Source organism: Mercenaria mercenaria, chromosome 9, assembly GCF_021730395.1.
Source record: "Mercenaria mercenaria strain notata chromosome 9, MADL_Memer_1, whole genome shotgun sequence".
NCBI lineage: Eukaryota > Metazoa > Mollusca > Bivalvia > Venerida > Veneridae > Mercenaria > Mercenaria mercenaria.
Window position 1 is genome coordinate 44,989,057 of NC_069369.1, and position 12,794 is coordinate 45,001,850.

Here is a 12,794-nt window from a genome sequence, read left to right on the forward strand (position 1 = left end):
CTAGGCCAAGTTCGAAAATGGGTCATCTCGGGTCAAAAACTATGTCACTAGGTCAAATCAAAGAAAAACCTTGTGTATGCGATAGAGGCTGTATTTTTCAATTGATCTTCGTGAATATTGGTCAGAATGATTGCCTTGATGAAATCTAGGACGAGTTCGAAAATGGGTCATCTCGGGTCAAAAACTAGGTCACTAGGTCAAATCAAAGAAAAACCTTGTGTATGCGATAGAGGCTGTATTTTTCAATTATTCTTCATGAATATTGGTCAGAATGATAACCTTGTTGAAATCTAGGCCGAATTCGAAAATGGGTCATCTCGGGTCAAAAACTAGATCACTAGGTCAAATCAAAGAAAAACCTTGTGTATGCGATAGAGGCTGTATTTTTCAATTGATCTTCATGAATATTGGTCAGAATGATTGCCTTGATGAAATCTAGGCCGAGTTCGAAAATGGGTCATCTCGGATCAAAAACTAGGTCACTAGGTCAAATCAAAGAAAAACCTTGTGTATGCGATAGAGGCGGTATTTTTCAATTGATCTTCATGAATTTTGGTCAGAATGATTACCTTGATGAAATCTAGGCCGAGTTCGAAAATGGGTCATCTGGGATCAAAAACTAGGTCACTAGGTCAAATCAAGGAAAAACCTTGTGTATGCGATAGAGGCTGTATTTTTCAACTGATCTTCATGAAATTTAGCCAGAATGATTACCTTGATAAAATCTAGGCCGAGTTCGAAAATGGGTCATCTAGGGTCAAAAACTAGTTCACTAGGTCAAATCGAAGAAAAACATTGTGTATGCAATAGAGGATGTAGTTTTCAATTGATCTTCATGAAATTTGGTCAGAGTGATTGCCTTGATGAAATCTAGGTCGAATTTGAATATGGGTCATCTGAGGTCAAAAACTAGGTCACTTGGTCAAATCAAAGAAAAAACTTGTGTATGTGATAGAGGCTGTATTTTTCAATTGATCTTCATGAATTTTGGTCAGAATGATTGCCTTGATAAAATCTAGGTCGAGTTTGAACATGGGTCATCTAGGGTCAAAAACTAGGTCATATCATAATCTAAGAAAATGCTTGTTTTATCACAAGAGACCAATTTTTTGGTCCAATCTTAATGAAAATTGGTCAGAATATTTGTTTCCATGAAATCACTAGGTCAAACATGTTTTACACTGTTATGGTGTGTTTCTTAGGTGAGCGACCTAGGGCAATCTTGGCCCTCTTGTATTGTTTATATACTAGATCACAAACCAAATATTCCGCTTTTCTATCGCGCATAAATCGTTCAAAGACAATCTTAAATTTCACTCAAGTTTTTTGTTTACGTACGGGAGACGCTTCCATTTGAGCGGAAATTGTGCCTATATGACACTGACGGATAATGCCCTGACGAATATCGACGTTGTCGTCGTCAGAATGCAGCAAAACATCAATCGTCGCCCGAAAATAATTTTGAAATTTTTGAAATTTCAATTTTTATTTTTTTCGAAAATGACAAGTGGTGTAGAAAAATGCTTATGTCCACCTTACATTACCTTTCATTAAGAAAAACCATGCATTTCATACTAAAATATTAATTTCTAAACCATGATGATGATGTATATCTTAGAACTATTAACCCGCCCACTGAGCTCAATAGGGAGAGCGTTGGTCTACGGATCGTGAGATCGATCCTCGGGCGGGGTGTATGTTCTCCGTAACAATTTGATAAAAGACATTGTGTCTGAAATCATTCGTCCTCCACCTCTGATTCATGTGGGGAAGTTGGCAGTTACTTGCGGAGAACAGATTTGTGCTGGTACAGAATCCAGGAACACTGGTTAAGTGAACTGCCCGTTGTTACAGACTGAAATACTGTTGAAAAATGGCATTAAACCCAAAACAAACAAACTTATAACTACTACTTGAAATAATTAAGATAGTCTAATTTTACATATTTTTATGCCCCCGAAGGGAGGCATATAGTTTTTGAACCGTCTGTCGGTCTGTCCGCATTTTTCGTGTCCAGTCCATATCTTTGTCATCGATGGATGGATTTTCAAATAACTTGGCATGAATGTGTACCACAGTAAGACGATGTGTCGCGCGCAAGACCCAGTTCCGTAGCTCAAAGATCAAGGTCACACTTAGACATTAAAGGATAGTGCATTGATGGGCGTGTCCGGTCCATATCTTTGTCATCGATGGATGGATTTTCAAATAACTTGGCGTGAATGTGTACCACAGTAAGACGACGTGTCGCGTGCAAGACCCAGGTCCGTAGCTCAAAGGTCAAGGTCACACTTAGACATTAAAGGATAGTGCATTGATGGGCGTGTCCGGTCCATATCTTTGTCATCGATAGATGGATTTTCAAATAACTTGGCCTGAATGTGTACCACAGTAAGACAACGTGTCGCGCGCAAGACCCAGGTCCGTAGCTCAAAGGTCAAGGTCACACTTAGACATTAAAGGATAGTGCATTGATGGGCGTGTCCGGTCCATATCTTTGTCATCGATGGAGTGTTTTCAAATAACATGGCATGAGTGTGTACCACAGTAAGACGACGTGTCGCGCGCAAGACCCAGGTCCGTAGCTCAAAGGTCAAGGTCACACTTAGACATTAAGGGATTGTGAATTGATGGGCGTGTCCGGTCCATATCTTTGTCATTCATGCATGGATTTTAGAATAACTTGGCATGAATGTGTGACACAGTAAGACGACGTGTCGCGCGCAAGACCCAGCTCCGTAGGTCAAAGGTCCTAAACTCTAACATCGGCCATAACTATTCATTTAAAGTGCCATCGGGGGCATGTGTCATCCTATGGAGACAGCTCTTGTTGGAGTTATACTTCTCTGAAACCATGCAGCGACTGTTAAAATGGTAAACGTATTAATTTCGTGTCACAATGCACTTTTCCAATTGGTCACTGAGGACTATTTGTATCCGCCATTATGCGACTACCATTTTATTTTCGCGCCATTTTTAGCTCACCTGTCACAAAGTGACGAGGTGAGCTTTTGTGATCGCGCGGCGTCCGTCCGTCCGTAAACTTTTGCTTGTGACCACTCTAGAGGTCACATTTTTTGTGGGGTCTGTATGAAAGTTGGTCTGAATGTTCATCTTGATGATATCTAGGTCAAGTTCGAAACTGGGTCACGTGCCGTCAAAACTAGGTCAGTAGGTCTAAAAATAGAAAAACCTTGTGACCTCTCTAGAGGCCATATATTTCACAAGATCTTCATGAAAATTGGTCAGAATGTTCACCTTGATGATATCTAGGTCAAGTTCGAAAGTGGGTCACGTGCCATCAAAAACTAGGTCAGTAGATCTAAAAATAGAAAAACCTTGTGACCTCTCTAGAGGCCATATATTTCACAAGATCTTCATGAAAATTGGTCAGAACGTTCATCTTGATGATATCTAGGTCAGGTTCAAAACTGGGTCACGTGCCTTCAAAAACTAGGTCAGTAGGTCAAATAATAGAAAAACCTTGTGACCTCTCTAAAGGCCATATTTTTCATGGGATCTGTATGAAAGTTGGTCTGAATGTTCATCTTGATGATATCTAGGTCAAATTCGAAACTGGGTCACGTGCGGTCAAAAACTAGGTCAGTAGGTCTAAAATAGAAAAACCTTGTGACCTCTCTAGAGGCCATATATTTCATGAGATCTTCATGAAAATTGGTCAGAATGTTCACCTTGATGATATCTAGGTCAAGGTCGAAAGTGGGTCACGTGCCTTCAAAAACTAGGTCAGTAGGTCAAATAATAGAAAAACCTTGTGACCTCTCTAGAGGCCATATTTTTCATGGGATCTGTATGAAAGTTGGTCTGAATGTTCATCTTGATGATATCTACGTCAGGTTCAAAAGTGGGTCACGTGCTATCAAAAACTAGGTCAGTAGGTTAAATAATAGAAAAACCTTGTGACCTCTCTAAAGGCCATATTTTTCATGGGATCTGTATGAAAATTGGTTTGGATGTTCATCTTGATGATATCTAGGTCAAGTTCGAAACAGGGTCATGTGCGGTCAGAAACTAGGTCAGTAGGTCTAAAAATAGAAAAACCTTGTGACCTCTCTAGAGGCCATATATGTGAATGGATCTTCATGAAAATTGGTCAGAATGTTCACCTTGATGATATCTAGGTCAGGTTTGAAACTGGGTCATGTGCCTTAAAAAACTAGATCAGTAGGTCAAATAATAAAAAAAACCTTGTGACCTCTCTAGAGGCCATACTTTTCATGGGATCTGTATGAAAGTTGGTCTGAATGTTCATCTTGATGATATCTAGGTCAAATTTGAAACTGGGTCAGCTGCGGTCAAAAACTAGGTCCGTAGGTCTAAAATTAGAAAAATCTTTTGACCTCTCTAGAGGCCATATTTTTCAATGGATCTTCATGAAAATTGATCTGAATGTTCACCTTGATGATATCTAGATCAGTTTCGAAACTGGATCACGTGCGGTCAAAAACTAGGCCAGTAGGTATAAAAATAGAAAAACCTTGTGACCTCTCTAGGGCCATTATTTTTTTATTTTTTGGTTTACGAACCGCCAGGATGACACATGGTCGTAGGAGGAGGGAAAAAAAATAAAATTAAAAAACAGAATCAGAATTTTTTTTTTCCGTAGGAAATGGACCTTTGAAAGGAATATGGGTATATTCTTCATAACATTACACAGGCTGCATGTTATAATCTTCTTTCCCACTTTTGATGCTTTTTCCTGCAAATATACCTGTGACCTTGGTTATATTTGATTAAAAATGAGCCTTGGGACTTGTCATAGCAGCTTGAGAAAAAATTTTGTCTTGGTATTTCTGTGAAATTACATTAATATACAGCTAGGCAGGTAGCTGTAACATTTTTCTTGAAAGGACTGTACTATACATAAAAACTGCATATATTTTCACAAACTAAATGATTGGAGACATAGAAGTCATATGTTAAACACTGACTGAAATTAATACCTTTTGTTAAAACAACAGATGGAAGAATCTAATATTCCCCACATTTGAACAACACTGTCAGATCTTAAACCCATGGATATATGATTTTACACTCAGCAGCTTTCAAGCATCTTGGCTGTTAATGGACCCAGTCTGAAACTTAGGGGTACAGCTATATGACAACATACACTGCACTGTGCCTAATAAGCAATTATCTTTTTAAGTGTTAGGAATAGGAAGTGTCTAGCCATCTGGTAAACAGACACCTAGCCTATGTCTGTTAACCGGAAGCCTTGCCTTTCCTCATATGGTTTTCTTGGTATTTGTTAATTTATTTTATGAATAGGCCTAATATAGCTTAAGATACTTCAGCGCTCTCGGTTTATATACTGGATTTGGAAAAGCCGCAACTATGAAAAAACTAAATATAAAAAAGCGGCATTTAGAGTTTTGGAAGCCAGGACTAGGCCTAATGTAATACAACAGTTCATCTTTGCAATGATCTTTGAAAATTCTCTTAGTCATTATTTGTCTTGCCACATCTACTGCACAGCTACATTGGAAAAGACAGTAATTACATCTATAATCAACATTGATCTGATGTTAATATATAACGTACAATAATTTCATTAAAAATACGTAATTCATAACTTATAAACAAATAGGTTACCGGACGCCAAAAAGCTGTACAGGCTAAACGTTTGCTTACCGGGCCTTACAATTACACTGTTTTAATGTCCCCTGTACCAGTTTATATCATCAAACAAAAGTACTGTCATCATTGTGTATTTAAATGATATTTTTCGGGAAAAAATGCTTTCAAGTTCGCGTAATAAGCGGTGCATAGAATCACCGTAATAAGCATTGCGGAACGACAGTTACCATAAACGTAGTTGTATACTAAATACAGACTGCATATCACCGACAACTGGCCATTTTTTCAGGAAAGCACTACATCGCAACTTTGAATGTTCTTGCATTTTCATTAAAATTACTTCAAAACTTTGGAAATAATACAGCCTGGGCGCAGCCATTTTTAAAAGTTTCGTAAATTGCGTAACAAGCATGCTGATTGGACGCAGTATATATCGGAAATTTTAATTGGACGTTTACGTCATGCATAAGATATGAAGTTTAAAAATAGAATTATAGGAATTCCTAATGTTGATTTGACTCGATCGCCGTGACGGATATTCGAAGAACGAGACTTTTTTTTTTCTTTTTGGAATACGCGATGCATTTTTTCTTCTGCAAGCTTTCATGTCATAGCGGAGGAAATAAAAAAATCACGTTTTTCCAATTTTATTTTTTTTCTGAAAACACGTTTTTTTGAGCGGCGGTTCCGTAAACCGAAAGATCAAAAATAAAAGGCCTAGAGGCCATATTTTTCATGAGATCTTCATGAAAATTAGTGAGAATGTTCACCTTGATGATATCTAGGTAAAGTTCAAAACAGGGTCACGTACCTTCGAAAACTAGGTCAATAGGTCAAATAATAGAAAAACCTTGTGACCTCTCTAGAGACCGTATTTTTCAATGGATCTTCATGAAAATTGGTCAGAATTTTTATCTTGATAATATCTAGGTCAAGTTCAAAACTGGGTCACATGAGCTCAAAAACTAGGTCACTATGTCAAATAATAGAAAAAACGACGTCATACTCAAAACTGGGTCATGTGGGAAGAGGTGAGCGATTCAGGACCATCATGGTCCTCTTGTTCTATTTAGTGTCTGTATGCCTATACACAAAAATGGACGACGCTTGACAGCTGATGGTTCAAATTGATAGTAAAAAAGGAAATCTTTCGTAAAAATTACGAATGAATGCCAGACTGGCGATGTTGTAACCTAACATTTGCCTCACAAGTTGAGAATGCAGAATGTCACGTAGACCTGATTATAGTAACATAACGAGAAAGATATCGTCTTGGAAAATTTATGTTAGTATAAGTGAAAATGTTTCCTGAAATATTACTTTTTGCCGTAACGGTAAATCATTTTATCACATGTGTGGCTTGAAGATATATCAAATATAAATGATGATGAATCTATGAATTTTAGTGATAAAAGTTCTTTTGCTGAAGGACTATAGCTTAAAAATGAGAGTTTGCAGTCTGTTATGGAAAGCAGTACTGGTCTTTCCCAGGAACAATGTTTTGTATTGAATGCAACTATAGAGCTGTACAGTACTGTACCTGTGCTGAAAACTAACAATAAAATTAATGTTCTTTCTCAAGTAGCCATGGTGAGCCCCAAGGTCCCTTCACACTAGGGTATCCTTGCTAACCAACCATTTTCAAAGTTAATATATATATATATTTATGACAATAACTTTGAAGGAATGGTTGGGGAGGTTTCAGAAATGATACCTAGTACAAAATTATAGATTTGTAAAATTTGTATATAAAGCAAAAGTTGATATTAACCATTTGATGTAATTCTTGAATTAAAGATTTTCAAAAGAAAAAATTATTCTAAGAAACTGAAACAACCCAGTGCGATTAAGTGTGAGCCTAGGTTTACTTGCATTAAACAACACTACAACATAGTTTACAAAATACAAGCAAACACAACTACCGCCTACCATAACGCTATTACTAGCATCATGACATGCGTATAGGTAGCTGATGGGTTAAGGGCAACAGACTACTAAAAGAGTACATAAAACATTCTACATACATGCAGTTTATTAATATACAAAGTTAGTGCTGACAGTACATATAAGCATTTCTGTACATTGAAGCATACATTTGTGCATTTTGCAACATGAAGCATGCTTAAAAACCGAGTTCTATACATAACATTGAGACAGACATGCATGCACAAGATGGATAAAAATACACCCTGCTTGAAAATCAAGTTTCTTTCTCCGACGAAAAAAAAATAGAACATGAAGCATGCTTAAAAACCGAGTTCTATACATAACATTGAGACAGACATGCATGCACAAGATGGATAAAAATACACCCTGCTTGAAAATCAAGTTTCTTTCTCCGACGAAAAAAAAATAGAATTCTTGATTTTTTTGATTTTTTTTCTCCTCCTACAGCCTGGTTGGACTCTGTTGGTTTGTAAAACAAAGATTAAAAAAAAAAAGGCCTTATATCCAAATAGAATATTTTCACGTCGAAATATTCACAATTTTAACACAACTATTATGATGAATGAATATTTGAACATTTCCGATTTTCCTACTTTTTTCTCATATAAACTCATTAAATTCATATAAATAGAAATACATTATTGACACAGAATATTTACATCAGCACATCCGATTTTGTGTGAATCTATTTATAAACATGTACACAAACGCTGTGTGACACGCGCTGAGATTTGTACAGTGAAGTAATTATTGAATTTACATACATGCGTTCATTTACACACATTTCTTTTTTGTATTTTAAGAAACATGTTTTGTTGTGTTAATTTAATTCATTTGTACAGACTATGCGATGTACGTGTACGAATATTTCAACCTTCTAAAACTTATAACATTTCCCTGATGTTCAGCTAACTGAATCAACGGAATTTCATAGTCGTAATCATCATCCGACGGAACTGATAGGTCAGAATCAGAATGATGATAATTATTTCCTTCATTTTCAGAAAGATCAGTGGCAGACGGCATTATTGCACTCTTTTGAAAAGTGAAATACAATATGAATGAAACACAGTTCCTTTAATGACAGCATAATTACAAACATTTATCATAACAAGGGATCTAATTATTAACACAATTAACAGTTAATAATTATAATATCTAAGAAATAATAGCCAGTATGCAAATTTAATTTTGCTTTTGTCAGGATGATAAAAAATTAACAAGTACGTGATGCAATCAGCATGATCTCTGTGCCGCGACTATACTCGTCAATCACCGCACTGGGGAGTCCTGATAACGCACGTATAGACTGATATCCACGCTACAGGGGTAGAAAATATAACACCTATAGTCACATTTTGGCCCAAGGGAGTTAAATGAAACTTTACACAAGTGATCAGTAGTAACCCTAGTCATGCATGATGCATGTTAGTTTCTTTCAAAAAAAAAATTCTGCACAGTTATGGGACTTTGTTTTTTGTTAATATACTATATACATACAGTCTGCTTATGCAGTCTTGTGTGCGCTTAATCTCCTGAACCCTTGTACACAATTTAATGAACCTTCACATAAGTGATCAGTACCAACCCTACTTGTGCATGGTGCATGTTACGTTCTTTTAGATAAATATTCTGCAGAGTTATGGGACTTTGTTTTTTGTTACTATGTTATATACATAGAGTCTGTATATGCAATCTTGTGCGAGCCTAATCTCCTGAACTCATGCACACAATTTAATGAAACTTCACACAAGTGATCAGTACCAACCTTGTGTACAGTAAACCTCGCTTATAAGGAACAGCTCGGGACCTCTAAAAATTGTTCCTTATAACCGGGGTTCCTTATATCTGTATAGCGAACTAGTTCCTAGTAACCGAGGTTTGTATAACAAACACAATTTGTATAGCGAACACTATTTGACTAACGTTTGAAAAGAGCTTACTCTCACACTTCGGAACGACCATGAATCTTTATGTGAGAAAGTTGAGAGTCTAGTACAGGTCCTTTCCTGGAGAGATGGTAAGGTGATTTGTGATTTAAACATATTTTATTTCAAACATATGTGCATATTACATTTTACAATTTACAATATCAATATTATACATGTTGAAAAAGGATAAGATCCGAAAGCTAAGCTTATAAAGGTCTTCTCCTATGATGGTAAGGTCTGCATGTATGTGGCTGAGATACTGTTGAAAAACGGCGTTAAACCCTAAGCCAAAATGTACGTCGGTAAGAATGACGTAATTTGTGTTTATTTTTTGTCTGTTATTTCTATCGTCTTTTTTAGAGAGCGCTTCATTATGACTATAAGATATGTTGCACTTACTCCACTTACCTTGCTCGACTGCATGTTATGTGAATAGGCATCAATACTAATATAAAATAAATGTTTAAATTTTTATTACAAAAATGTTAAATTAGACTACCCATTAAGATTAAAAGTAGGGTGTTTTGACATACAAGTGTATTGCGACTAGACAACGGCGCCATACGTACGGATTAAAGTGTAAATTATACCTATAGTTTCCTATTGTCCATTTTAGCACCTGCTTTATGTTTTACAATTGGAAATTTGGTAAACTGGACTGTTTGCCTTTGTTAATCACGCGTAATTAGCATATTTGTTTAGGATAGTATAACCGTGACCGTGACTGATTTCCGTTCACTATTGTTAACATGAAATACCCCAATACATGTAGCTGTAGTACATAATTTTGAGTAAATATAAGTCTACTGTCTTCCAGTATTTGGTAAATGTTAATGAAGCTATTATATATTTTCTTTTAATCGTATCCATGAATATCATAGAAATGAAATAATTTGTGTTTATTCGTGTTCATGAAAGCGCGTGAAAGTGCTGGCGTTACTCTGACGTCATCAGCGATTCTGCTGTTTATTTCCCGGTTTTCAATTATCTTTATTCTTTATGTCTGTTCGCTATAACCGAGGTGTTTTCCATTGAATTTCATACTTTGGGACTGGAAAAAGTGTTCCTTATAACCGAGTTCCCTATAACCGATGATTTTTACATTGAATAAAGAAGGAATTAGATCGGGGAATTGAAAACTGTTCCTTATAACCGAGTGTTCCTTATATCCGAGTTCCTTATAAGTGAGGTTTACTGTATGGTGCATGTTATGTTCTTTCAGAAAAATATTCTGCAGAGTTATGGGACTTTGTTTTTTGTTACTATACTATATACATAGCGTCTTTATACATACAGTCCACATAATTATGCAATCTTGTGTGCATCAAATTGCAATGTACTGTGTCAGTGCATGCAGTGTGTACATTCATCGCCTTCAGTGATAGCTCTAGTTATTGTTGTTTTATTGCTAAAATAATGTAAGGAATTTGTTTTGTATTCATTTGTTGATTTTGTACATTCAGATAAAGAACACATACAAAAAATAATTATGGGTAATACATTTTATCAAGCAAAGGAATTATCTTATATTTTTCAGTTTCAAAGGAAACATTTGATTCAGGAGGATATGGAGGAGGTACTTGTATCTGCATTGCAGTCTACAGGCGACATTATCTGTACTACATGAGGCTACCTCACGCTGCTGTTTATAATGAGAAATAAAATATACACCAACTTATTTGGTTTTTCTTTCAATAGACATAGTGCTAGTTGTTAAGTAGCAAACACTTTGAAATGACTGGCCAAATCTGAATAAACACAGTGTCACTGTATATAAGACAAACACATCAAGAAAATACTATATTACGATAAAACAAAACTGACCTGTGAACACAAATTAACCTTACCTCATTTTTTATGGTCCCTTAATGTTACAGTCAGCAGACATGCCCTAGTATCCTGTCTAAATGTGAGTCTGCTGACAAGCCCTAGTATCCTGTCTAAATGTGACAGCCGGCTGACATGCCATAGTATAGCACCTAAATGTGACAGTCTGCTGACATGCCATAGTATAGCACCTAAATGTGACAGTCAGCAGACATGCCCTAGTATCCTGTCTAAATGTGACAGTCGGCTGACATGCCCTAGTATCCTGTCTAAATGTGACAGTCTGCTGACATGCCATAGTATAGCACCTAAATGTGACAGCAGACATGCCCTAGTATCCTGTCTAAATGTGACAGTCTGCTGACAAGCCCTAGTATCCTGTCTAAATGTGACAGCCGGCTGACATGCCATAGTATAGCACCTAAATGTGACAGTCTGCTGACATGCCCTAGTATCCTGTCTAAATGTGACAGTCTGCTGACATGCCCTAGTATCCTGTCTAAATGTGACAGTCAGCTGACATGCCATGGTATAGCACCTAAATGTGACAGTCTGCTGACATGCCCTAGTATCCTGTCTAAATGTGACAGTCTGCTGACATGCCCTAGAATCCTGTCTAAATGTGACAGTCGGCTGACATGCTCTAGAATCCTGTCTAAATGTGACAGTCTGCTGACATGCCCTAGAATCCTGTCTAAATGTGACAGTCAGCTGACATGCCCTAGAATCCTGTCTAAATGTGACAGTCGGCTGACATGCCCTAGTATCCTGTCTAAATGTGACAGTCTGCTGACATGCCCTAGTATCCTGTCTAAATGTGACAGTCAGCTGACATGCCATGGTATAGCACCTAAATGTGACAGTCAGCAGACATGCCCTAGTATCCTGTCTAAATGTGACAGACAGCTGACATGCCATAGTATACCACCTAAATGTGACTGTCAGTGGACATGCCCTAGTATCCTGTCTAATTGTGACAGTCTGCCCTATTTTTATTATCTCCCTTGTGTATAACAGACTGTCTGGAGAATAACTTGAAAACTATGTAATGGATTGCCTTTTATTAAGGTCTTTGAGAGGAAGTGCAGTAACTAAGAACCATAACTCTATATGACCCTATTTTTGAATATTCCCCCTTTTTGGATATTTGCTTTGGGGAGCATCCATCGGTGTTACTGATTGCCTTGTTATTTATTTTTCCTTCCCAGTTTAGAAATAAAATTAAATTAATTCTTTAAAATACAGGTATTTGAAAACATTCTAGAAGATGCTGTATTGGCATGCAGTATGTTTTTAGCCCACCATCATCAGATGGTGGGCTATTAAAATCACTCTGCGTCCATGGTCCGTCATTCCGTCCGTCCGTTAACAATTTCTCGTTATCGCATCTCCTCAGAAACTACTGGGGGGATTTTGACCAAACTTTGTCAGAATGATGTATTGGTACCCTAGTTGTGTCCCCCTGAAAATCAGACTGGTTCAACAATTTCT

The 12,794-nt window shown here is 36.9% G+C and overlaps 1 protein-coding gene across 1 annotated transcript in view; it reads left to right on the forward strand.

The window, feature by feature from the left end:
- Positions 1-11,154, forward strand: part of LOC123547002 (nucleolar complex protein 3 homolog) — a 323,445-nt gene extending 312,291 nt beyond the window's left edge. Inside the window, exon 21 of the mRNA XM_053551318.1 lies at positions 11,014-11,154. Coding sequence (XP_053407293.1) covers positions 11,014-11,103 — 90 coding nt within the window. The 3' untranslated portion in view covers positions 11,104-11,154. The remainder of the gene's footprint in view (positions 1-11,013) is intronic.
- Positions 11,155-12,794: the final 1,640 nt, after the last annotated feature.